The following is a 25,162-nucleotide window of genomic DNA, read 5'->3' on the forward strand; positions in this document are numbered from 1 at the left end:
TATTTGGGGAAATTTTCCAAGCCAGCCTCTTGAAAGTTGTTCATACATGGCTTTGATATTAGTCAGAAAGCGTAGGCGGCCGCAGCATGATGGAGCAGCGCTCCAAGAATCTAGAACCTGTTGGTCAACCCAACCCAACTCAAGGGCCATATATCATCTTCCGTGGCGTCAGAGCAGGATGGCCAATGCCAATCATCATGCCCTAACCGTCTTTCTTCTCCCCCCCCCCCGATACAGAACACTGTCCCATCCTCTCCGGGGAGTCCCCTCTCACCGCCCATCCCCCCGGACTCCCACCATGGAAAATCAATTAAAAACGACACGGCTCCGAGGAACACCGGCCCGCCTCCAATGAATCACTCCCGGATCCTGAACCCCATGCCCTCGATCTCTGGGTACATGGCGCGGATGGACTTGTCCAGGCTCCAGTTGGAGCCGTTGGTGGCGTGCTCGATGAAGGCGCGGCTCAGCATCCTGCGGCCCGTGATGGGGCACACGTCGACGGCGGCGTCGAGGCTGTAGGGCCAGCCGACGCTGGTGCCGCCCGTGTCCGTCGTGCCGGGGGAGAGCCAGTCGCGGAACTTGTGGATCAAGGCGTCGCGGATGGCGGGGCTGGAAGGGAGAGGGGGGTTTTGGTCAGAGTCTCTTTTTTTTTCTGGATTGGATTGGATTGGACTAGCCAGGGGGGGGGAGGACACGAAGGAGGAGGACACCGGCGCTTACTGTGGGACGAGGTCGATGGTCATGCGATGCGGCACGAACCGCTGCAGCTGGGTTGGGCGGATCATGGCGGGCATGAGGGCGTAGTTCGTGGCCGTGGGCAGGATGTTCCACTGTTTTGGCCCGTCAGTCAGTCATCCATCATCGTCCTCACGTTCCTCATGTCCATCTATCAGAAAGAAAAGCCTCCCCCCCCCCTCCCCTCTCATCTTACCCGCATGTACGTCGTGTAGAGGGCGACGCTCGCCAGCTTCACAAAGATGTCGTAGCCCTCAATGTTCTTCAGCAGCTCGCAGGACCACGAGTGGACGTCGTAGGCGTCGTGGGGCTCGCGCTCGCGGAAGAAGAGCTCCAGGTCGATGCGGTCCGAGGGCCCCAGGACCTGGGACGCCGGCACGCCGTTCGAGAGCATCTCCATGGCGGCGTCGCGGTAGCTGTAGAACAGGCTGGACAGCGGGCTCCCGTCGGAGGCGATGAAGGAGGGCAGGCGGTACTCCTCGGTCTGCAGGGCGAGTAGCTGCCGGGCCTGGACCGCCGCGGGATAGTAGTTGGCCCGCACGGCGGAGGAGAGCGGGAGGTTGCCGAAGGCCTCGACGGCGCCGGGGGGCAGGGACTCTGCCGAGGAGGACTTGGACCGGCGTTGGGCCTCGCGGTCGGCTGCGAGGATGGCGTGGAGGAGTTGCGGGTTCTTCTGCTCCTCGTCTGCTTCTTCCTTTTCCGAGCGTGGCTCTTGTCCGTCCAAGCGATGAGTGTGAGACTTTGCCGGGTTTCAGGTCAGCACACACGGATTGGAACCCAAGAGCTTTTCGCTTTGGCGGAGTGGGATACAGACCTGCGAGTCTGTCGAGTTCGCGTTGATGTCGATGCGTTGGACGCGGTGGAGGAGGTAGTGCATCTTGTCAATGTGCCACGGGACGATCCCGGGCGGGAGCGGAGGCTCGTCGTCTTCCTCCACTTTGACGAGGCCATCGATGCTCGTTGCTCTTGTTGGTTTTAGTGTTGTTGTTGATGTCATCGTCGTCGTCGTCGTCGTTGTCGTTGTCGTTGGGCTGCGCCTGAATGGCTCGGTCTCGGAAGTGGTGTGAATGTGAGAGCTGCCTGGCTTCCCCTTCCGTGATACCCCCTCGCCGTCCTTGAGGCGTTGGAGAATGGCCTCGGGTGGCTCGTCGTCGGCGAGGCGGGCCATGATGTCCGCCTTCGCGTCGTCGTCCGCCGACTTGAGCCGCTCCAGCAACGACTTCAGCGCGTTCACCTCGCCTCGGAGCTGGCGGTTGGCCTTGCGGATCCCCTGCATCCGCGTCTCGCCGAGGTCTGCCTCGTAGACGCAGTCATGCTTCGTGGACAGACACCGGCCACAGGACGGCCGTTGGGTATCACACTACATGGAGGCTACGTTCAGCTTATTTGTTCCATCCACCGATGGGTCATCGTTCGTTGTGTGAAAAGGAGCAAAGAGACGCATGCCAGCTACGCTGGGTAGTACCTTTTGCCGCAGCTTCCGGCATTGCCCGCATGCCACCCGTCCCTTGGAGCTCTTGAGCGCATTATCCTCGGACGTTGACTTGTCGTCAGTCGCCGATCCTCGAGGGCGGATGTTACGCAGACTGGTCGACATGCTGCGTCGTGTGTCTCGTCACGTCTCTCGTCGAGTATCTCGCAAGGGTGATGGGTGGGGGCCAAAAGTCAGCTAGGCGGGACGGCATCCATAGGGCGTGCATAAGTAGGAGCCAATGTACTATATCTTATCCAGCCTGGCGCGTCACTGAGAGCTCGAATGCAGCAGATGAGGGCGGGCGGTTCTGCAGCGTCGGGCCGTGAGTGAGTGAGTGAGTGGGCTACTGAGTGAGTGGAGAGTAAGTGAGTGAGTGAGTGGGTGAGTGAGTGAGTAGGCGAGTAAGTGATTCAGTGAGTGAGTGAGATCCTTTATTATTAGCAATGACAAACTTTCCAAACGCGGGGTTAGCGTCGTCGGGGTTCCATCCCGCTCTTCCCCTCCCTCTTCTTCTTGGTCCAATTGGGTTTTGAGGGTATGATGCTGCTCTAGTATAGTTTGTGAAATTTTGTCCAATTCCTGGCGGGGCGCCGGATACTAGCAAGAATTTCAAGAGCTTGGGGGTGGCGTCATGTTTGTATTCAACAGGCGGGTTTATCGGTGACTTGAATTTTTCGGGGAATGAGACGAGTTGCTGGTCAGCCATGTCTCAATGACAAATGCACAGTTGAGACCGTCAGCTCATGAGGCAGCCGACGATGAGAAGAGACATGAACCAGACCTTCTGGCCGTTCTTGTGAGTTCTGCTTGGGGAGTCGTCGTAACATGAGCAAAGTCTGACATGTGAAGCGAAGCGAAGCAAAGCACACACACCTCATATGTCGGTCACATCTGGCGTGAACATGTTGTATGCCGCCCACGCAACACGCAAGGGGTGCCAGCCAGCCCGTCTGCCAAGCAAGAACGCTCCAAAAATGGGCTGATTTTTTCATATCAAATTTGCCTACGGATACATCTCGTACATCTTCATGACGTCAATATGTGTCTTTTTGAATCCCTGCCAAAAAAAAGGGGGGGGCCAAAAAGGTCACCTCGAACTGAAGGGACACACTCGTCATCATCAATCAACGCCCGCTTCCGTTGTTCACCAGCAGGTTCGGCGAGTTCTTGGGGTCGCCGACGACGCCGGGGATGGCGAGCTCGAGGATCCGGTCCGTGACCTGCTTCGGCGTGCCGAAACCGCCGGCCAGCCCCCGGAGGTAGCACACGAGGCCCGCGACGAGAGGCGCGGCCATGCTGGTGCCCGTCTTGGTGGCGGTGCCCGTGTCGGAGGTGTGGCTGGCGCTGACGATGTCCTGGCCCGGCGCGAAGACGTCGAGCTCCGGGCCGTAGCTGCTGCCGTAGATGCCCTCGATGATGTTGACGCGGCCGCGGTCCGGGCGGGTCATGCCGACGGTGAAGGCCTCGGGCAGCCTCGCGGGCGACGTCGTGGTGGCCGGCTGGTTGTCGTTGCCCGCGGCGACGATGGTGAGGATGCCCTGCCGGTAGGCGGCGAGCACGGCGTTGTCGAGGGCGGCGACGTTGTTCGCGCTGAGGGACATGTTGAGGACCGACTTCTTCTGGGCGCCCTTGGAGACGATGTCCTTGACGGCCCAGTCGAGGCCGGTGAGGATGGCCGAGGTGGAGCCCTGGAGAGAGAGAAGTCAGTATGGTTTTGGGGGGGGAGAGAGAGAGAGAAAAGGATATATCGGATGTGCCTACCGTCGACCCGTCAAACACCTTGACGTCGATGACCTTGGCCTTCTTGGCGACGCCGTACGTCTTCCCGACGATGGTGGCCGCGACGTGGGTGCCGTGGCCGTCCGTGTCCGAGTTGGACCCGGGCGACACGGTCGAGCCGGTGACGCCGTTGATGCCGAAGCTGGCGCGGCCCTCGAACTCGGCGTGCGACAGGCGGATGCCCGTGTCGAAGACGTAGGCCGTCGTGCCCTCGCCGGCCGTCGAGTCGTAGACGTACTCGGTCGACCCGGCCGCGCGGTGGGACAGGTCGCCGAGACTCCAGATGCTGTTCGGCTGCGTCGTCAGGGCGCGACGGCGCGCAAAGGAGGAGGATGAGGAGGAGGCGGCGGACGACTCCGACTCCGACGACAGGGAGAAGAGCGTCTGCTCGGCCTCGGTCGGGTCGACGAGGATGGGCTGGTCGAGCTCGACGGCGAGGACCTCGTCCAGGGCGGCGATGGCCTCGAGGGCGGCGTCGTCGAAGCTGCCGCTGTAGGCGTTGAAGTCGTCGCCGATGCGGAACGTCTTGTCGAGGGTGCCCTCGGCGGACCCGTCGCGGCGCCGAAGGAGGCTGCGCACGGCGTTGTGGTGCCGCGTGACGGCGTCGGGGCTCGTGCCGGGCTTGAGCTGGATGATGTACTTGTTCGCCGCGAGGGCGGGCACAACGGCCCCGAGGAGGGCGAGGAGGGAGGAGGCCTTCATCGTGTTAGTCGATCACGAAAGGAGAGGGGGTCCTCGATCGATCGATGATGGATAGCGAGATAGAAAGGCGGTGTTGAATATCTCGACCGGGCTCTTTATACTCTCCCATCTTTCACTATGCTACTACTGCGGACTCTCCCTCTCCCTTTCTCTCTCTCTATCTCTATTTCTCTCTCTCTCTCTCTCGTGTTCGTGGGCCGGACAGCAGGTGGACAGGGAGGGTGACCAACTGCCATGAATTCGATTGCGCGACACGGGCTGTTTGTCCTGTTTAGGAAGCTCGAACACGATGCTGCCGCGGGTAGATCCGACCCCGGCCGGTGCCTTGCCCGGGGTTGTCTTTCTCTCTCTCACTCACACACACACTCTCTCTCTCTCTCAATTCTCCGCAGAGAGGAGAGTCATGTCATCACGTTGACTGTCTCGTCAACCAAGGCTGAAGGACCTGAACGTTGTACAAACTCCTCAAAACCTCCTCGTATCGCTCGCTGTCTCAACAGATGGGCAACTCGTCTTATCCGGAAGGCCAAGACTGCGTCCACTGCGTCGACGGCGCCCTGAAATGAGCCATGGGTCGCGATGAAACCCTGCCGATAAACGACCTTCCCCATTCTTCCTAACCGCCTCGCCGCCAAGCGTGAAGAATCCGGCGAGAGCGGCCACTGCCGAGTTGCCATTCATGCGCTACGCGCCCGTAAAGGATTAGCGAGTCCGTGGCATTGATGCCCACTGTGATGCGATGCCCACCTTGTCGTGCCCCTTGCTGACCGTGATCGGATCGTGTTGCTACTCCCAATCCGACCTACTGTAAACCATAACGAAAACGAAGACAACGCTTCCTAGGTCGAAACGAGAAGCTCACTACAATGCCAAGTGTCGACGTCGGCTCGCCGTGTACCACTTCTACCACTTTATTCACGCTCATCGGCAACCCAACCCCTCACTACTCGCTTCCTCTAAACCCCGGTCAGTATACGCAAAGTCACCCACAACTCGGCGATACGATAGAGATGAATAAGCGACTACACGCAACTAACTACTCATTGTTATTTCCTGACTCGAGCCACGAGTCTTCCGATTACGCCATGCAAGCTAACCCGACGGCACCCCCTTCTCGACGGTCTCACGATGAACTACGGACCAGCCACATGTCAAACCAGTCAACTACTGCGCGAAGACTTTGCTCCTTGCACCATCCTAAAAAAATGAAACCAGTCTGTCAGTCAACATTGATGCTTACGCAATTCAAGGAGGCAGAACGAGGCAAGACAACTGCTCGTGAGGAGAGCCACTCACGTTGATACGGGTCCGACGGGTCTCCCTTGACCGCGAAGCCGTGGCCGACGCCCTGGAAGAGCTGCAGGTGATAAACCTTGCCTTCTCTCTGCAGGACATCGACTGCCTTCCTCCGCGACTCGGGGGGGAACGCATGGTCGTTCTCGGCGCACGAGAGTAATAAGGGCTCTATGAGGACGGTGTCAGTGGTGAATCGGGGTGTCGCTCGCTGCCGTGTGTTCGTTCCCAAAAACCAAGCTCCAAGCCGTGTCAACCGCAAGAGAATGGAAATGGATATCGGGGTAACGAGATGAAAGCAAAGGGCAACGAGATGGAAGCAAATGGCAACGAGTCCCCCCCCCCCCCCCAACCCCCCGTTCGCCGCCCCCGGAAACAAGACAACTCACTCTTTAGCCCCGTGAAATGCTCCTCCTTCAGCGCCGTCGGGTGGGCAAACGCCCCCGCCGACACGACGTCGTCGCCGGCGAGCAGGTCGCACACGAACGGCGCGCCGAAGCAGTACCCGACGCAGGCGAAGCGGGTCTCGGTCCCCGTCTCGGCGCGCAGCTCGGCGGCGAACCTCTCCCTCACGGCGGCGGCCCACCGGGGCACCGTCTCGGTCGCGAAGGCCAGGTGCTTGGCGCGCCAGGCGCCGAGGTCGAAGCCCGGCGGCAGCGGGTCGTCCTTGGAGGCGCGGTACTTGGAGATGGGGTCGCCGCGGAAGTAGTCGATGCCGAGCGCCGTGTAGCCGGCCGAGGCGAGGCCGTCCATGAGGCACCGCGCGTTGACCGAGAGGCCCCAGACGTCGGGGAAGTAGAGCACGACGTGGCCGTTGGCGCGGGGCGACCCCTTGACGTCCGAGGGGCGCACGATGTAGGTCGGCGCGCCGAGGATGTCCTCGACGTCGCCGCGCGGGCTGCCTTGGTGCAAGGTGCCGGCCCAGCAGCACGGCCCGGGGGGTTGTGCGAGGTACTCTGGCTTTGCGGACGAGGTCTCGGTCATATTTTGGATGTATGAGGCGTTGTGTGTGTGTGTGTGTGTGTATGTGTGTGTGTGTGTGTATGTGTGTGTGTGTGATTCAGCGATGATTGTTATCTGGTGATGGAAATGTAGATCCAAGTGGAAGCGTGATGATACGTGATAGAAGGGGGGGGGGGGGGGGGGGAGAGCGAGTGAAATGCCGCATCGGCACCGGAGGCGATGCGGGGGTTTTACGGCCAGACACACACTGCAGCGGCACACAGACAGACGGATTGGATCAGTGATTATGTCTGTATCTGGAAAAAGTAGATGTTCAATCTGGAGACATTGACTGTAACACACGAATGTGCTTGGTCCTCCCCTCCTCCACCCGGGCCGGTCAAGTCACTCACAAAAACTGTTACGAGACGATGCTGATGGGATGAGTTGTGAGGATGGTGATGTTCCTTCGACTCACCCCGGGGGCTCCTACACTACTCTGTATCTATATTGATCTATCTTATGAGGAGCTGGTCAAAACCAGTAGGCGCTCTTACACCAGTCACTAGAGCAGCGTAGTCATTAGTTGGCGAATTAACCCATGCACGAGACCTGTCAGCCAGCATGGTGTGAAGCTTTGAAATGGGTTATTTCGTGGCAGAAAGCGGAACGACGAGCGACTGACAGCGTTGCCAAGCCGCTGGCCAAGGGACGTGATGGGCATTGGTACCCGACTTGGACGCCCTCCCCAGCTGGTGGTGATCTGCACAGCCATGAGCTGGAGCTGTGCTACTTGAACACTCAGTAAGGGATGTGTTGTGTTTGTTTGCCAATTTCGATTGGGATCTGGCTCATTGATGACCTTCGATAAACCGTAAACCAGCGGTTGTACAACCAACTACCTGTGTCATCTGCGGCGACATATCCACGTTGTAGAATGGCGAACTCGACGGACAACTACCAAAATGTTCCAGCCATCGGTGGTTCTGTTCCAGCTGAAAAGGCAGCTAAGATCCCTCCCCTCCTCAGGGCCCCTCAGGGACAAGGGTGCAAGGGGCAAATGGCGGCCAACACGAGTCGTGACGGGCGAGAGAGCAGCAGCAGCAACAACAACATCACCAGCATCATCGGCATCATCGGCATCACCAGCCACAATGCTCGAGATACAAATACACCAAAGACCCAAAGACCCCCAAGACGCTCAATCGATGGAGCACGACAGCCTGCAGAAACGGCCGCTTGTGCCCCCCCCCCCCCCCCCCCCCCCCTCCCCTTCCCAAGTCCCCTACCCGACCTGCATGCCGGACCCCCCATCACGGAAACGGCTCGCCCGTACCGTCGGGTCTCCCTTCACCCCCTTTGAAGGAAGAAACAGGGGTTCGGATAGGGGAGTTGGCTTGCTGTTGGCGTTGCCCCTTGGCGTCAAGGGGGAGGGGCGCGGCACTGGGCTGAGAGAAGACACAGAAGACGCAGAAGAATAAGAACAAGAAGAAGTGGTAGTAGAAGAAGAAGGGGTTTGTTGAAGAAGTCCCTGTGCTCCCCTTGTCTTCCTCACCTTGTTATTCCCGGCTCTGGGACTAGCAACGACAGCTCCGGCCTCCATTTGCATGCAGAAGAACCTGGAGAGATAGAGAGAGAGAGAGAGAGAGAGAGAGAGACGCTTGTTGCATGCGGCGTAGCCTACACGCCCCCCCCTTCTCTGATCTAAGCCTAATCACGTCCAGACTGCAGCGGCTGTTGCCCACACGTTCCAGACAGAGGGGCAGAGAGAGAGAGAAGATCCCAGTTATTCCCAGTAATTCCAACAGAGTTTAGTTTGCCTTAATTCATCCGGTCACTGTACTTTCGCACTTCGCACTTGGTAGGAAAACCAAAAGAAGAACCGAGCGAGGGACCCCTGAGACCCCCCCCCCCCCCAACCCCCAATCCCATGGTCATGGACCCGGAAACCCGGGAATGGAGGAAGTATCTTCATTGTTTAAAGCCCAAGCTCCCCTCCCTCCCCTCTCCTCTTCGACCCTTCTCGCCCCCCGTCCCTCCATCTCCATCTCTCTCTCTCTCCACTCACAGCATAGTTACGACTCAAGAACTCGCTTCTATCCCCATTGTTGCCCGTTCGTTCCATCCCTCAACGATCGACGTCTCCTTTCGTCATTGCCTGCCGGGCGGCGAACGGCCACGGCGCGCGGTGATCGTTCATTGGCAACATGTCTGGCGCAAGACCTGCAGATGGAGATGCGACCACCACCACCACCACCATGACAACCACTACGGATGAGCCGGAAGGCCCCGGCCGACTCCCGAGTCGTTCCTGGCCTCCCGATGCGATTGTCGGTCCGCATCCTCCGGAATCCTTCCTTCGGTTTCGTCTCTCAGACCTCGGCCTGTTAGATGGAGATCTCGACGACGACGGTAACACCGAACACGAGGAACTGTACCGGGGCCAGCATCCGGCCGGGACGCAAGACGACGGCGGAAACGACTCACGATCCGACCGCCCCTCGATCGACGCAACGGAAGACGGCGCCACGTTCAACGACGCCGCATCTCTCTTTTCCATCGACGACGCCGTACGTCTCTCTTGTCGCCCTTTTTTTCTTCTTCTTTTTCTTTCTTTTTCTTCTTTCTTTTTTTTTTTTTGGCCCGCGCACCCAACATCCCCCGCATCCGACCTTTGGCGTATATTTCTCTAACAGAAACACCGGCTTCTTCTAGTCCGTCGCAGGGGGCCGACCGCCCTCGCTGTGGTCCTTGGAGACCAGCGACTACGAGAACGGGTTCCAACAGCGACACGGCCGGACATACCACCCGATAGGTGCGTTCTGCGGGATCTACATGGGCGGTGGAATGAGGTGGAAGAGGTGGCCGCTTGCTGACCTGCCCGGGACAGAGGAGTACATCCTGCCAAACGACACAGTACGTCTTGTTGTTCGAGACCGAGCATCTGGTTTTCTCTTGGCTGTGCGCACACACACATACACATACACGTACTGACCTGGCTGCGACAGACCGAGCAGTTCCGCCTTGGTAAGCTATCCTGCAACGCTGCCGCACCGGCCCCTCGGGAGACGGCTCTGACTGATGGCGTCCTGCAGACATCCAACACCTTCTCTGGCTGGCCACTTGGGACGGACGGCTGTGCATGTGTCCCAAGAACGAGAGCGCCTCGCGGGTTCTTGATGTCGGGACCGGGACTGGCGTATGGGCCATGGCATATGGTGAGTGAGAGAGAGAGAGAGAAGTGTTTGTCCCTCGGTCGTTTGGCCTGTTGGCTAACCCTGTGTCGTCGCAGCTGATGAACATCCCGAAGCAATCGTACGAAACCGACCTAACCTCTCCTTGTTTTGTGATGGCGGTGCGTGGCTAACATACATTTGCGTGCAGGTCACCGGCGTCGACATCAGCCCGATTCAACCCCAAGCGTGAGTGTTGCGCGGAAACCTACAGATCGACAGAGAGAGAGAGAGAGAGAGACACACACACACACACAAACACGGCGTGGCTGACCTTGCGAATCCGTCGTCCAGCGTTGCGCCCAACTGCTTCTTCGAGATCTACAACGTCGAGGGCAACTGGCCGTGGAGGACCCCCCACGACTTCATCTTCATCCGGCACATGAACACGGCCTTTGCCGACTGGAGCGAGACCATCGAAAAGGCCTTTAGGTGAGAGGACGACCCCCAAGGCGCGGCGTGCATGCATACAAACATACCCACATGCATACATACATACGCAGCCATGCCCATGAGACATCTACCTAGACACCTGACTCACACTCTCCCAAAAGGAGCCTCGAGCCCGGCGGCTACATCGAGCTGCAGGACAACACGTTCCCCATCATGAGCCACGAGGGCACCCTGCCGCCCAACAGCGCCATCGCCAAGTGGTCGTCCATGCTGATGGAGAGCACGCGCATCCTGGGCCGGCCGTGCGACGAGCCCTCGCGGTTCCGACGACTGCTCGAGGACGCCGGCTTCGAGGCCGTCGTCGAGATCAAGAGGGTGTGGCCCATCGGGCCCTGGGCGGCCGGGCGGCGCCACGTCATGACGGGCGCGCTGTGCCAGGACACCTCCATCGCGGGGCTCGAGCCGTCGACGCTGCGGCTGTTCACCACCGTCTTTGGCTGGACCGTCGAGGAGACCAAGGACTTTTGCCGCGAGGTCGAGGCCGAGATCCGGGGCCAGCGGCTGCATGCCTACTTTAATGTGTGAGTGAGCGAGCGGGCGAGCCCCGTCTTTCCGTCCCCAGTGTACGCGCGTGTCGTCTGTGGCGTCCCGGCTGATATTCATATGTGTAGATACTGTGTATATGGGATGAAACCCTACTGGGCTTGATCTGGCTTGATCTGGCTTGGGATGGGGATAAGGATGGGGATGGGGGTAGACAGGAGATGGGGAACGGGACGAGGGACGGGAACGGCGTTCAGGTGGCGTTATTTGGTCACCAACATGTTCATGATACCCTAGCAACCTATCAGTTGCTTCGCGATACTCGGGCCGGCGGGATTCTGCCAATGGTTTGGCGTCCATTCCTTGGTTGGGGAACAGGCCATGGAAAAATAGCCTTGGGAGGGGACTCAGTATACACGCAGTTCAAGTCCCCAGTATTCATACAGGTCACACGACTCTACCGACTCGTCTTTATGATGGGGGGTTTAGACCATGTCCATAATGAGATCTTGTTCAACAGTTTCCCTATTGTCCCGTAACCGGGTGACTTGGGGATGCACAAGATCGAAAGGTGCACTGGATACAACAAAGGTTAAGTGAGATGCCACCAAAGTGACACTCAGCCACGGCAAGTCGACATATCTCGAGGGATATTCAAGGCTGGCTGGATCCTCTTACCCCGTCGAAGCACTCTCTAGCACACCCCGTGATACACCCACCCTCTCATTGCCTTCGTGACTGGAGGCGTACTTACACAACAGAGCATGCATGCATATATAGGTCTTACACCACGCCATCACGCGTATGACAAACTCCAAATACCCCAACCCGGGGTTTCGGAGCCCAAGGTCCAACCGGCCATAGTTACAAAGGGAGGCCTTGTCTCGACCATTGGGAAGGGGTATGTTTCCGTACCATCAGAATCGCTCCAATGGGCATCCTCCCCCGTCCCCTCATCAAGCCACTCTCCTCCAACTTGGACCGACGTAACGGTGCTAGTCGATCCGCCACCTCGCATTCATCCGCTCATCCATCGAATCGGCCGCGGCCGGAACAGGTCGTCTTCGATCAGTCCTGCAGCAGTGAATATTCCACTCAGTCCAATCATGGCCAGCATTAAGTGAGCGGGGATGCTTGATGGGACGAGCTTAAGGACACGCCGTCTGCCCCTCCGCCCCCGCCCCCTCTCCCTCTCTCTCCCTTTCTCCAACTCAGCCGGTCCGCCCGTCTCTCTTCATAAGCACTGCACTTCTGGAGAGACAAAATGGCTGATGTTCAGGAAGGCCAGCAGCGCCCGGAGCCAGTGGAGACAATCGTGAGTCGCAATCCACTCCCCCCCCCCCCCGCGGCGATGCCTATCGCGCGCCTCCCAGCTCACATGAAGATACAGGAGCCCCAGGATGCCGAGGACGACACTTACGCGTCTTCGTTGGACGGCGCGGTGAGTTGAGGCCCGTGAATCGTGAACTTCGTCGTTCGTTTCGCCGTAACTGACGGGGGGGGGCGAGCCCCTTCGTCCCAGTCTGTACAGTCGGACACGGACTCTTTGAAGTCCAGCATCCGTGACTACCGGAGAGAAAACGGGCGCACGTATCACAGCGTCAGCGATGGAAGTAAGTGAAGGGGCCTATAAGACCCCGTGGTGGTAGAGAGTTCGAGAGTAGATGGATGGGACGACTGACTTACACGGCGCCGCCATGCAGCATATATCCTGCCCAACGACGCAGTACGTTTGCCCCCCCCCCCCCCCCCCCCCCCCCCCCCCCCCCCCCAAAGAAGGAATGCCATCTGGAGATGTTGACTGGACTGCCCGCCTCCAAAGAGAGAACAGGAACGCTTGGGTGAGCCCCGTCGACCGTCCTACGTTCCCCTTCAAAACGACAACGGGACTAACGTGTCCCCAGACATGCAACATCACTGCTGGCAGCTGACCTGGGACGACAAGCTCTGCATGAGCCCGAAGAAGGACGGCGCCAACCGCGTCCTGGACGTCGGGACGGGAACAGGCATCTGGGCCATGGACTACGGTGAGTCTTGCGCATGAGCTGCGAGTTCCCCGAGGACGAAGATGGGCTGGGGCTGATTGATGTGTGATGAGACGTACAGCGGACGACCACCCCGAAGCACTGGTATGCGGCCTTCCGTGTGTGTGCGTGTGTGTTCATCCTCGTTGGCACTATCTGACTGAACCCCCCCTGAACCAGGTCATCGGTGTCGACCTGAGCCCCATCCAGCCAGAGTTGTCAGTATACCAAATCCTTCCCCCTTCCCCCTTCATCTATCTAGCCTTTGTCTGGGAGAATATGGCCCCAAAACACCCAATGGAGTGCTTACGGATCTGAACAGCGTGCCGCCGAACTGCCGGTTCGAGATCGACGACGTCGAGAAGGAGTGGACGTGGCAGGAGCCCTTTGACTTTATCTTTGCGAGACACATGAATGCGTGCTTCGCCAGCTGGGAGAAGTTTCTCAAACAGGCCTACGAGTACGTCTTTCTCTCTCTCTCTCTCTCTCTCTCTCTCTCTCTCTCTCTCTCTCTCTCTCTCTCTCTCTCTCTCTCTCTCTCTCTCTCATTGTACATATACATATATACATCTACATCTATACATAGGAACATACACGACCCAGCTGACCAACCAACCCCAGCAACCTCGAGCCCGGCGGCTACATCGAACTCCAGGACAACGCGTTCCCCATCCTCTGCGGCGACGGCACCCTCAAGCCGGACGACGCCATGGCGCGCTGGTCGACGCTGATGATGGAGGGGACGGAGCTCATCGGGCGCCCCATCACCGTGCCGGCCGACTTCCGCCGCCTCCTCGGCGAGGCCGGGTTCGAGGACGTCGTCGAGCACAGGCGCGTGTGGCCGACGAGCCCGTGGCCCAAGGACGAGGCCCTCCGCAGGCTCGGCTTCTGGACGCAGGCCTGCAGCCTCGACGGCGTCGAGCCGGGCGCGCTCGCGCTCTTCACGCGCGTCCTGGGGTGGACGCGGGAGGAGGTGCTCGTCTTCATTGCCGGCGTGCGCAACGACTTCCGGAACAAGGACATCCACGCCTACTGGAACGTGTGAGTTTTGACAACCATTGAGCGCGTGATGTGTTTTTTATAGTGAATGCTTATGGGGAAAGGGGGGGGTGAGGGGGGGCAGTGTGTAGTACTGACACGAGTGCAGATACTCCGTCCACGGACGAAAGCCGCTGAAGAAGAAGCCTACGCCTACTCCTCCACCTTCCGCCCCTTTGGAGTGAAGCATTCTTGACGGATTGGGTGGGTTTTGTCTTTGTTTGACATCAGAGAGGGGGAAACCAGAGGTTTTATGTCAATGGTTGACAATTCGCGATAACGTCTTCTATCCTTGATACATCTTTGAACAGTAATCTTACCACGTATACATCAGACCCGTGGCAAACTGGACCGTATAAGTGATCAATAGCATCTACCATGTGGCAAGTATCCGTTTTGGGTTCGTCTGACGGACAGGGGGGGGGGAATGGATAAGGACACATCGTCAGCTGCCAAGCACAAGGATACACACGCTTGCATCCCATGTATGGATATAACTGGAAATGGTTTCTTGGTGGGGGGGGGGGGGTTTTATCCCCCCTTCCCCGGTGTCGTGACTCCAAACAAACCTCGTCCTCATCCCCGACACCTACACACCATGAAGCTGAGCAGCCTGCCCGTCGCCCTGCTCTCCCTGGCCGGCCTCTCCGCGGCGGCGGCGGCCTCGTGCCCGATGGAGATCCACGCCACGATCCCGCACCACATCATCCCCGTCATGGACCCGGACCCCCGTCGGACGCAGACCCTCGACGAGATCCACTCGACCCTCGAGTCCTGCGCCAACATCACGACGCTCGACCTCGAATTCACCCCCATCGGCTGCCAGGAAGGCCCCGAACGCTGGTCCCTGCCCTTCAGCCCCTCCGGCCGCACCCGCTACGCCACGGCCGCCCTCGAGTCCCTCTCCCTCTCGAGCTACGACTTGGGCGACACCGAGGCCAAGCACATCAGCAACCTGCCCATCCCGTGGTACGAAGGGCAGAGCACGAGTCTTGCCGCGAGGCTTCCCACGTGGCTGCGGTGGTGGCTCGTGACGGACAACGCGCGGAGGTGGCTCGCCTGGCGCCTCCTCCCGCCGGCGCAGCGGCGCAAGACCAACGTCGAGCTGTGGGTGGACGCCATGGACTTCTCCCGCGTCCGCAACCTGTCCATCGCCGACAAGGCCCGCAACGGGCAGACGGTGACCCCGGACCTCCTCGCGACGACCCTGGCGCCCAGGCTCCCGTCCCTGCGCTCCCTGCGCGTCGAGGGCCCGGGGTTCCGGCCCCTCGTCAACGCCGTGCCCGCCGGGACGCTCGAGGTCCTCTCCTGGATCTCGCCCGGCGCGGCGGCGTACGCCCGGGTGGAGGCCACGCTCGAGCGCCAGGGCGCGCGGCTCGCCGAGTTCGAGTGGCGGACCCACGAGTCCCTCGAGCGCGCGCGGCCCGCGATCCCGACGGCGACGCTGGCGCGCCTCGCGGAGCTCGCGCCGCGGCTGGAGAGCCTGGCGATCGACGTCAACCGCAACGGCAGGACGTGGCCGTGGGACGAGTTCCGGGCCCTGGCGCGCGGGGCGCCCGGGACGCTGAGGACCGTGTCCCTCTACCTCGAGGTGGCGAGCGAGTGCCGGCGGCAGAAGTCGAACGACGGCGACCACCGCTGGGGGGTCCACAGGATGGACGACAACTTCGACAACAACGGCACCGAGGCGGCGGCGGCGTGCACGGGTCTGCACCAGTACGCCATGCCGCTGCTCGGCGCGGCGACGTCGCGGGAGGTGGCCGAGTTCTTGAGGGCGAACGGCATGCCGGCCCTCGAGCAGGTCAGCCTGTACGCGGGCAGCTGGAGAGACCCGTACCGCGGGCCAGCCTTCATAGAAAGCACGCTTGAATCCAAGCGGGCCTGGAGTCGGTGCCAGGTGCCCAAGGGCGACGGCGAGATTGTCTGTCATGGCGGGTATGAGGGGGGTTGGCTCTTCAGGGGCGGGCCAGATGCGAATAAGGACATCACCTGGCGTTGGTGATGGTGTAAATACAGAGAGAGGGAATGCGATTTGCCTTCAGATATGGCATACACCTGTCTTAACCTCGTGGATCTACGTTCAGCAGAGCTTGTCGCCGGCTGGCCCGTATACTGAATGGCCATCGTACTTATGACATTGACCAAGTGAACAAGTGGAGGTGCCATGAAAGAGGACCTTAGCAACCATCCGGTGCAACGCCTAACTAAACCCTGGCCGTCTTCACAACCTCCCTCTCCGATCCTCCAACTCAACAGGCTCGGCAGCCATCTCGTGCCTTGTCCCGGGCGCCTCCACCTCGAAGCACTCGCGGCTCTCGGTGTCGACGGTGAAGACGCCGTCTTTCTCGCGCAGCTGCCGCGCGGCGTACTGTACGATGTCGCTCTGCGTGTGAACCGCCATCTTCCTCCTCAGCACGCGTCTGCGGACGACGACCCACGCGGCGAGGACGAGAACCAAGATCGCCCCCAGCGTCGCGCCCACCGCGATGCCGGCAACCGTGCCGCTGGATAATCGGTCTTCAGACGCTGGTGTTGTCGTCGTCATCGTCGTCGTCGATGGGGAAGGTGATGATGTTGTGATAGCCGGTCCGAGGGCGAGAGTGGCGGGGGTGGTGGTGGACGGGGTACTCGTCGTCGACGACGTCTGAAGCGACAGTGTCCTGCTCACGGATGAAGACGAAAACGACGTCGTGCTCACGGGCTTCGTGATGTTGAAGTAATGCGACGTCACGTTCCCCGTCGTCTCTCCAGTCTTGAAGAGCTGCACAAAGTACACCGGACTCAGCTCCGGGTCGTGATTTGAGGGGAACCCGGCGTAGCCCACGGTCCATACCAGGCTCTTTGCCTTTGAGTTGACTTTGATTTGAAGACGGGTCAGCCCCGATATTACAAACCCCGACAAACATGAATTTTCTCGCGGGAGCCGGGGGGGGGATAAGATAAATGAAAAAACTCACCCGCAAGCCTCGAAAATGCCGGCTTCGTGTTGCCCTTCGGCTGCTGCTGCCACAGCACCACATCGACGGCCTTGAAGCTCGTCTCCCACTGTAGGTCGATCTCGTCCCCGAGAGTGTAGACGGGGTTGTCCCGGTAGTCCCCCGTCGGACCGGGACCCGGCGGGCGGCGGAAGCGGTTCTCGGAGCGGGCGAGTGTTGCCGGATAGAGGATGCCCAGCAGGAGAAGGGTAAGGAGTCGCATCATGACCGACTTCCCTGATGACTCGGATTAAGGTTAAGGTCGTCTTTGATCTGATCTCCAAAAGTGCAAGGGAACAGGACGCTGCATCCGAGGCGCAAGGGGGAAAAGGGAGACGGAAGGGCCGTCAACCATTTTGCTTATTTTTTCGTCTTCCCATATCGCAAAACCGTTGTGGCGGGCTGTGCGTCTAGAAGGATGGCTTTGCATCATTTAATTTCAAACCGTCCTAGCCACGGCTCTAAAGGACGCCCGCCCGCCCGTTGGTCCAGACTCTAGTGCCGTTTCGATATGGTCAGAGCCTCGACGCCACGAAGCGTGTTTCTATTCGTGTCGTGTGCAGTGGCCACCTTCTTCCGTCTATGGATCTAATCTGAGAACATGTTCGAGATAAGATCCGGGATGGGAGCCGCGAGGCGCAGATATTTCCGTCAGGTCTTGGGACGAACGCCGGCCTGCAGCTCCGGGTGACCCCACTTCCGGCGCCGGCAGCGGTACCGCTCAGCCGGTACGTAACTGAGGTACAGGCATAGACACAGCATCGCAAGCGATGCCGTCAATACATAGCTCTGCATGTTTCGCTCCTCTAGTTTTCTCAGCCACCTCGTCTCATCGGCTCGGTCCAACATGCGAGAAGGGCTTACCAGGTAGTCCATACCTAACATCACACACTCCGGCTACGCGCTCTCACTCACCCCGGCGAAAACGACACCGTTCTCTCTCGTGGGTGTCCCGGTACCACTTGGTCGTCAAAACCCTGCCGCAGGGCCCGTTCCTGCACTGGAACCCCTGGCGCTTCTCCCGGGTGAAGGCGCACCCCTCGCGGAGATGCTTGTTACGGTTGCTAACGCTCGAGAACATCTTGGCGCACTGTGGCGTCAAGCACGGGAGCCTGTCTCCCCGGTTTCGGTGCTCGCGCGAGGTTGAGCGTGAGGCCGGTGAAGTGGCGACGCTTCCCATGCTGCTGCGGTCGGGAGTTAGTATGGTCTTGGAGACACGTCTCAGGATGATATTATATTATGTAGGAATGACTTACCTGATGCTGGAAGAAGACAAGTTCCGGCGCGCACCAAGCGTGCTCAGGGATGAGAAGCTGCTCGATGGAGTGATCAATGCGTCCGATGCGTATGGAGAGGATTGCGACGCGGACGGTTGCCTTGCTGAACCGGGATCAACAGGAGAAGTACGGACCGGGATGCCATAGATCTCGAGATATGCCATCACGAGCGCGCAGCAGCGGGCGTAGCCAGGTAGCGTCGAGGCGAAGATGCCAACCGCAGATCGTCCGGGTACAGAATGAAGATCTGAAGGCGCGTCAGCTATGCACTATATCGATATGAGACTGGGCTCACACAAACCCAAGATAAATGCGAGCACGATCGAAAAGGCCACTGAGACGAGTAGTAGCATCGTGGCTGGCAGCAGGTCTTCCCAGACTTCAACATCAGTCGACGATGGGCCCGCCTGTGTCGAAGCCGTACCCTCAAAGTGTTCCATGTGTAGAAATTCCGACCATGACAGTTCGTCACGCTGTGTCGAAGACCTAGCATGGGAAGAGCCTTGACACGACTGTGAGCTGCCAGGGATCGCCTGGGCCTGGCTGGAGCCTGAATGAGTCTCCTGGTTCTCAAAGATTCTCTGGACGGCGACAAGTCTGCTTCCAGAGGTGGGTGTTCTCAAAGGCACGGATTCCTTGCGCTTCTCGAGCAGTATCAGATTATGTACCAAGTCCCCAAAGTGTAAGAGGTTGTCGGGTTCATGTTCCGACGGCACTTCGCCCGAAGGAGTGTATGCCCACATGCGGAGCGCTAGATCGTCAAAAAGGAATTGCGAGGAAGCCGGCAGGATCGAACGCCAGCGGTCGAGGTCGTTGAGGAATCTTTCGCGATGTCAGACTATGAAGGACGACAAGGGGAGCATTGGCTCAGAACTTCCTAGAGATGGAACTGGACTTACTGGAAAAAGAGGGTCTCGTCGTGTGGAAAGAGAGTTAGGTAGATGGCGTTGGCTGCTAAAAGTGAGTCGACAACCTCTGCCAGAGTCGACGGCGGGCTGTCTTGCATCAGACCACGAAAGGCAGCCAGACCACGGTCCCATACTTTGTGCGCTGAGACATATTGGCCAGCAAGGTCTCTAACCTCGGCGTGGTCAGAGCAGGTACAGACATCACGAAGCTGTGAGCATAGCGCGTGTATACACGACACCAGTCCCTGTCCCAGGACCCTACGACGGTTTCGGGAGGGTTTACGCCGAACGGGCTCCTCGGGACCGATGGCCGCCCGATCTCGAAGCTGACGATCTGCGCTCTGGACACCAGACGGCGGGACTGAAGCGACATCTCCAGCTCCTGCTTGATCCAGGAGGCTAAGGTCTGCGAATGATTCGAACGTATTATTGCCCGGCGCGAGTGTCTCTGAAATGTCCATGACACCGAAGGAGAGCATGATTTCCATGATGGCGTTGTCCGCTTTGGAGACTGCCATAGCAACGGCTTCTCTCAGCCCGTCGGGGAAGACGTTTCTGGACAGTATCAACCGAACTATTTCGGCTTGCCCCCAATACACAGCCGCAGAAAGAGGGGTCAGAACAACGTGTTCGACGCCGTCTTCCATCAAGTTGCCGTGGTGGACACCGAGGAATGACGTGCGCTGTTGGAGGAGGCTGTCGACTTGCTGGACATGACCAAGCCGGATGGCGACGTGGAGCGGGTCGTGCGTGATGTCTCGCAGGGACAGCCCGCTTTGGTCCGCAGGCTTGTCCCTCGTTCGCGAGGCGAGGTCGAGAACGTAACGGTAGATGTCCAGCCGTCCGCCGTCGAGCAGCTCCAGGAGTAGATCGGGGTTCGTCTGCCACTCGACTTCGCCAGAGCGGACGACGGGCTCGCAAAGATCATGCAAGGCGGTCATGTCCCCGGCGAGTGCCAGCTCGGTGAACCTGGAAGCCAACGCCTCGAGGAAAGCGTCGTCCAGCACGTCGGGCAGGAGGCCGAGAGAGAAGCAGGCGTCGAGGTCGTCCAGGCCGGCATCGACGCTGCGTTGGTGCATGTCGTGCAACTGGCCGAGAGACAGGTGGCCGCTCGACCGATACTTGTCGGTGCCGATGCCCGCATACAGGGCGGTGTCGAGAAGGAGATCGCGAACGAGTAAGCGAAGCTCAACGGTGGATGGATGGGAGGGTGAAATGGTTTCGAGGTGTTGCAGGTGGGACTTGAGCGTCGTGTAGTTGGAGAGGATGGAATGGAAGTCAAAGGGCGAGGGCATAGCGATGGCGAGCGACTGCAACAGGGTCAAGCTCCGGACCTCTATTCGAATAGTCTTGGAAAGGCGGCACTTGGAGACGGCGAATGCCGGCAGAGGAGCAGGCGAGGAGTGAAGGGGGAGGTAGATGCCCGAGCCGGGCGAAACGGCCTCGAAAACATCACCGCTGTGGTGTTGTAGTAGTCAATGTCAGTCAATATGGAAAACTGAGGGTAGTAGCACAAAGAATGCAGGCGACGGCACTCTATAACTGTCGAATGTACTCGATAGATATCAGAGGAGACAGGCCAGATGTTGAACAGCAAGGCGGACATGGTGCCAAAGCCCGTCGATCAAGTTGCAGGGCAAGCGAAGCAGAGAAATGGTTGACAGCAGAAGAAATCAACAATCACATGTAAAGGGAGTCCCGGTAAGATGAACAGACGGACGAAAGTCGCGATGAATGCGTACCTTTCAAACACTTCAGCGTAGGCGAAGCAGGGTGCATCGTCAAGCAGATCGTGGTTCGCGGATGCGGCACTTCCACAGAAACTGGAATCGTGCCACGAAAGCGCGGCCGGGTGAGACTTGAGGTTCTCGTCGATGTCGGCGAGGCGCAGGTTGAGGCCGAGGAGTGACAAGGAAGCCATATTTACGGTACAGCCGATCGCTGTCGAGACGGTGGCCGGGATGATTCTCACGCCAAGCCAACGGGTAAGGGAGAAGGAGGAGGAGAGGAGAGATGAACATGTTACAGCATGTAGTAAACGGGGAAAGCGAAGCGAGACCGAAGCGAGACGGACTAGACAGAGACGAACTAGACAGAGACGAGATGGATGAGAACAAGCACTGTGGACGAGGATTGGGAGATGTAGTGTTGATGAATGGAATCTTTGGAGGCGACAAGGCGAAGGCGACGGCGGCGGCGGAGAAGACGGAGGCTGCCAGGGAGACCCGGAGGTGTGGTGGGTCCTCGAATTTAGGAATCGGCGGCAGGTCACGCGGGGGCGCCGGGCGTCGATGTGGTTGGGCCGTCGGTATGCGCGTCGAGCAACGTGATGCGGCACAGTGGCAGAGGTGCTGATCTTTCGTTCCGGATTGCGGTCAATGTATGTAGCCTTGGCCGTCCTGCTTCCCATTCACCTCGTCGCGGTGAGCGTGTTGGGCATGCTGGGACATGTTGAATAGGTCATCGACTGTCGAGTACACATGTTGAATACCGGGGTTAGGAACGCTGTGCGCGCACGTGCGTGCAGTGATGATGCATTGTATGGACTGAGAGTGTATCTGTCGTCGTCGTCGTCGTCGTCAAGTAGAATATAGACGGCGGGGTTTCCATTGCTAATGACCTGACAGACAGGTAGACGATTGGTATGGTAAAGACGAATGAGATGAACCCAGTAATTAGAGTGAAGAATATGTACGGAGATGTATCGTGTTGGTAGGCTGGAAGATGAAGAATCAAGAAGAAGAAGCGCTTCGTTAGTGACATTGTCAAGAGTGGGATTCGGTACGTACCTTCTTTGTACAGTGTTTAGTATCTCCTCCACCAAATGTGCTGTGACCCACTTCGCTTAGTCTGCGCCATCTACCATTGGCCAATACCCGTTAATTGAGAAATGCCCCCCCGCGACGCGACTTGACGCGTCTCCCCCGTCCCAGCGCCTACTGAACGAGGATCCAATTTGCATCTACTCTTCTCCCACGGACACACAATCGTCGATACCATACACACACTCACACACATACACACATACATACGCCCGCCACTGTCACAATGCTGCGGCAAGACTATAATCGTATCGACCCCAAGCGGCGCAATGTCGTCGACTACCGCAAGAAACAGTTCGCCTCCCCCGCCTACAAGGAGGCCGAATACCCGTACCGCCTCAACTTCTATGCCGATGCGCCCACCGCCGACATCACCCTCGAACAGTTCGAGCAATGGGCCATTGACAGGTTGCGGAGTAAGCCTTCCCACCCACTCCACGCCCTCGTTCTTCTCTCTGGCTTTGGCTTCTGCTCTGGCCCTCGTACAACTGACACGTCCCGCCCGCTCTCCCAGTCCTCGCCGAGCTCGAAGCCTGCGCATTCCGCAACAAGTCCCCCCAGGAGGTCGCAAACCACATGAAGCCGCTCCTCGACAAGTACCTGCCCCTCGAGTCCAACAGTTCTCACTCGCCCAAGCTCTTCGCCCAACGCCAAAAGGACCACTACAGCCACTTCATCCTGCGCCTGGCCTTTGCCCGCACCGAGGACCTCCGCCGCCGCTTCACCCGCGTCGAGACCATGCTCTTCCGCCTGCGCCTCAACAGCGACGACCAGAACGAGCGATCCGCTTTCGTCCGCAGCCTCGACCTCGACTGGTGGGAAGCCGTGACGGACGACGAGAAGCGCGACTACGCCTCCGAGCTGGCCGCCATGTCGCGCGGCTGGGGCAAGACGGCCTCGACCGACGACGACACATGGTTCAAGGTCGACTGGGACCGCGTGCCGGAACTGGTCGAGCAGCGCAAGGTCTTTCTCAAGGCCGGCAAGGCTTTCGTCCCAGGCAGAGAACAGGCCAGCATGGTCATTGGCGAGTTCGTCTCGCGCCTAGAGAGGCAGCTCGAGGTAAGCAGGCAGGCAAACCACCCTCCTTGATTCACGAGAAAGAGAGAGAAGGGGGGGTGGGCACGAGGCAGGCACTATGGGGGAACAAATCACTGACGGCTCACTTTCACCACCTTCATAGCTCACGGCACGCGCGCTCCCGCGACTCGACGAGGACGACCGCCTCACGCCCATCCTCGACCACCTCTCCAAGAACTTCATCACCCCCGACAGCTCCTACAGCTCCAACACGGCGGCCCCGGCCGGCGCCGAGATCACGGCGCGCAACATCGACAACCTCGCGCAGCACTTCCCCGCCTGCATGTCGCACCTCCACCGCTCGCTGCGCCGCGACGCCCATCTGAAGCACTACGGCCGCCTGCAGTACACGCTCTTCCTCAAGGGCATCGGCCTGAACCTCGAGGAGTGCCTGGTGTTCTGGAGGCAAGGGTTCCGCAACATCACCGACGACACCTTCAACAAGGAGTACCGCTACAACGTCCGCCACGTCTACGGCGACGTCGGCGGCGACTCGAACCGCCGCGGCGGCGGCTACAGCCCCTTTAGCTGCCAGAAGATCCTCACCGAGCACCCGCCCGGCGCCGGCGAGGCCCACGGCTGTCCCTACCGCCACTTCAACCTCGAGAACCTGACGACCCTGGTCCAGGCCATGGGAGTCAGTGACCGGGCCACGCTGCAGGGGGTTAAGGAGGACAAGGACAACCAAAAGTTCCACATGGCGTGCAACCGGTATGTCTCTCTAAGCTCTGTTATATCGTCGAGGGTGGTCATTTGACCGTCCGGAGAGGGGGGGGGGGGGTGTTTGTATTTGTGTGTGTGTGTGTGTGTGTGTGTGTGTGTGGCACTTACTGACATGCCTCCAGCGTGTTTGAGCATTTGCACAAGCAGGAGCTCAAAAAAGCAAAGGACGAGGGCGTCTTTACGTCGGCTCAGCTCGAGACCATCGTCCACCCCAACGAATACTTCAAGCGCAGCTATCTCCTCAAGAACCTCGGCAAGACTGCCGACGTTAAGATGGAGGGGTGAGCCGAGCGGACGAGCGAGCGAGCAGAAGCGGCTGTCTTACTAATGAAGTGTGGCTTTTGATAATGAATGGGACGGTGTTCCACGGCGGTCTGGACCCAAACCCCCATCTAAGGAACTCTACGGGAGGGCGTTGGATAAACGGAGGGAGGAGCATGCGTCTCACGGGATTTGTATTTATCGTTTACGATGTACCTTTTGGGGGCAGAATCGGCCTCACGGGCCCCATTGGAGAGTTCGGCGTTTTTGGGGAGGGGTGTGGTTTTCTTTTTGATTTATCTTGGTTGGGGATGGGCGGGAGGTTCGTTCATTCGCGCGGTCAGGGCCGTTTCTCAACGGAAAGTCGTCCCAAATTGAAGAGAGAGAGGAAGAGAAGGAGAAAAAAAAATGTGTTCGTTCCCCTTTTGTGACTCGGCCTGCATATGTTTCGACCCTCCCCTTCCACCCCCACGAGTCCGTGTCTGTCTGTCAGAATTGTTTCGTACCTGTAGAACGAGGAAGAGTGCCCTCAGTATGTAGGTTTGTGGAATTCCCGTCCGTCCGTCCGTCCGTCCATCCATCCATCCCGAGAAGCATGTCGCGAGGTGTGTTGAAGGTCGGTCAAGTAACTAGCAACTACGAGACAGCCCAAGATGTGAAAATACAAAAAGGGAAAAAAAAGGAAGAGAAAAAGACTACCAGCCTCGGTCCCCAACGGGGAAAGGGGACCCTTCCCCTCCGGCCTTCCGGGGGGCTTTGCCATCCCGCGACGGGTCTCTGGCTTTCATATTCCCCCTCGGCCATGTTCGGGGCCACGACGGTTTGGGTTTCACGTTGGAGCCGGCCTGCTCAACTGGGCCGCGGATGCCGCGGACGATGTTTGGGCGGGCATGGGCTGGGGCCAGACGCTTACTCACTTACACGGGGGAGGAGTGCTCGGAAACAAGTCCCGTTTGC

The 25,162-nt window shown here is 59.1% G+C and overlaps 10 protein-coding genes across 10 annotated transcripts; 5 read left to right on the forward strand and 5 right to left on the reverse strand.

The window, feature by feature from the left end:
• Nucleotides 1-356: 356 nt before the first annotated feature.
• Nucleotides 357-2,335, reverse strand: CH63R_13069 (BZIP transcription factor; the record flags this gene model as incomplete). The annotated part of the gene is given in 5 exon segments (XM_018308043.1): nt 357-612; nt 724-833; nt 935-1,477; nt 1,553-2,098; nt 2,114-2,335. 5 exon segments carry the CDS (start codon nt 2,333-2,335, stop codon nt 357-359), a joined length of 1,677 nt encoding a protein of 558 aa, XP_018152460.1.
• A 1,001-nt stretch (nt 2,336-3,336) lies between these two features.
• CH63R_13070 (Alkaline serine protease Alp1) lies at nt 3,337-4,693 on the reverse strand (the record flags this gene model as incomplete). Its single annotated transcript, XM_018308044.1, has 2 exons — nt 3,337-3,900; nt 3,974-4,693. The coding sequence occupies 2 exons, from the start codon at nt 4,691-4,693 to the stop codon at nt 3,337-3,339; spliced, it is 1,284 nt and encodes a 427-aa protein (XP_018152461.1).
• A 1,123-nt stretch (nt 4,694-5,816) lies between these two features.
• CH63R_13071 (Dienelactone hydrolase) lies at nt 5,817-6,970 on the reverse strand (the record flags this gene model as incomplete). Its single annotated transcript, XM_018308045.1, has 3 exons — nt 5,817-5,890; nt 5,990-6,157; nt 6,376-6,970. The coding sequence occupies 3 exons, from the start codon at nt 6,968-6,970 to the stop codon at nt 5,817-5,819; spliced, it is 837 nt and encodes a 278-aa protein (XP_018152462.1).
• Nucleotides 6,971-7,529: 559 nt separating this feature from the next.
• Nucleotides 7,530-8,291, forward strand: CH63R_13072 (uncharacterized protein; the record flags this gene model as incomplete). The annotated part of the gene is made up of 2 exons (XM_018308046.1): nt 7,530-7,732; nt 7,865-8,291. The coding sequence occupies 2 exons, from the start codon at nt 7,530-7,532 to the stop codon at nt 8,289-8,291; spliced, it is 630 nt and encodes a 209-aa protein (XP_018152463.1).
• Nucleotides 8,292-9,135: 844 nt separating this feature from the next.
• CH63R_13073 (Methyltransferase domain-containing protein) lies at nt 9,136-11,139 on the forward strand (the record flags this gene model as incomplete). The annotated part of the gene is made up of 7 exons (XM_018308047.1): nt 9,136-9,498; nt 9,644-9,844; nt 9,937-9,955; nt 10,024-10,146; nt 10,221-10,350; nt 10,456-10,593; nt 10,716-11,139. 7 exons carry the CDS (start codon nt 9,136-9,138, stop codon nt 11,137-11,139), a joined length of 1,398 nt encoding a protein of 465 aa, XP_018152464.1.
• Nucleotides 11,140-12,361: 1,222 nt separating this feature from the next.
• Nucleotides 12,362-14,344, forward strand: CH63R_13074 (Methyltransferase domain-containing protein; the record flags this gene model as incomplete). The annotated part of the gene is made up of 9 exons (XM_018308048.1): nt 12,362-12,412; nt 12,482-12,538; nt 12,620-12,710; nt 13,002-13,124; nt 13,204-13,226; nt 13,302-13,339; nt 13,384-13,581; nt 13,743-14,162; nt 14,269-14,344. The coding sequence occupies 9 exons, from the start codon at nt 12,362-12,364 to the stop codon at nt 14,342-14,344; spliced, it is 1,077 nt and encodes a 358-aa protein (XP_018152465.1).
• A 413-nt stretch (nt 14,345-14,757) lies between these two features.
• CH63R_13075 (uncharacterized protein) lies at nt 14,758-16,161 on the forward strand (the record flags this gene model as incomplete). The annotated part of the gene is made up of 1 exon (XM_018308049.1): nt 14,758-16,161. The coding sequence occupies one exon, from the start codon at nt 14,758-14,760 to the stop codon at nt 16,159-16,161; it is 1,404 nt and encodes a 467-aa protein (XP_018152466.1).
• A 219-nt stretch (nt 16,162-16,380) lies between these two features.
• Nucleotides 16,381-17,360, reverse strand: CH63R_13076 (uncharacterized protein; the record flags this gene model as incomplete). The annotated part of the gene is made up of 2 exons (XM_018308050.1): nt 16,381-17,015; nt 17,117-17,360. The coding sequence occupies 2 exons, from the start codon at nt 17,358-17,360 to the stop codon at nt 16,381-16,383; spliced, it is 879 nt and encodes a 292-aa protein (XP_018152467.1).
• A 425-nt stretch (nt 17,361-17,785) lies between these two features.
• Nucleotides 17,786-21,729, reverse strand: CH63R_13077 (Ankyrin repeat protein; the record flags this gene model as incomplete). Its single annotated transcript, XM_018308051.1, has 6 exons — nt 17,786-18,012; nt 18,050-18,318; nt 18,391-18,658; nt 18,713-19,233; nt 19,311-20,777; nt 21,062-21,729. The coding sequence occupies 6 exons, from the start codon at nt 21,727-21,729 to the stop codon at nt 17,786-17,788; spliced, it is 3,420 nt and encodes a 1,139-aa protein (XP_018152468.1).
• A 638-nt stretch (nt 21,730-22,367) lies between these two features.
• On the forward strand, nt 22,368-24,229 carry CH63R_13078 (DNA primase large subunit; the record flags this gene model as incomplete). The annotated part of the gene is made up of 4 exons (XM_018308052.1): nt 22,368-22,557; nt 22,656-23,203; nt 23,325-23,932; nt 24,067-24,229. The coding sequence occupies 4 exons, from the start codon at nt 22,368-22,370 to the stop codon at nt 24,227-24,229; spliced, it is 1,509 nt and encodes a 502-aa protein (XP_018152469.1).
• Between the last annotated feature and the right edge of the window lie 933 nt (nt 24,230-25,162).

Source organism: Colletotrichum higginsianum, chromosome 9 (genome assembly GCF_001672515.1).
Source record: "Colletotrichum higginsianum IMI 349063 chromosome 9, whole genome shotgun sequence".
Taxonomy (NCBI): domain Eukaryota; kingdom Fungi; phylum Ascomycota; class Sordariomycetes; order Glomerellales; family Glomerellaceae; genus Colletotrichum; species Colletotrichum higginsianum.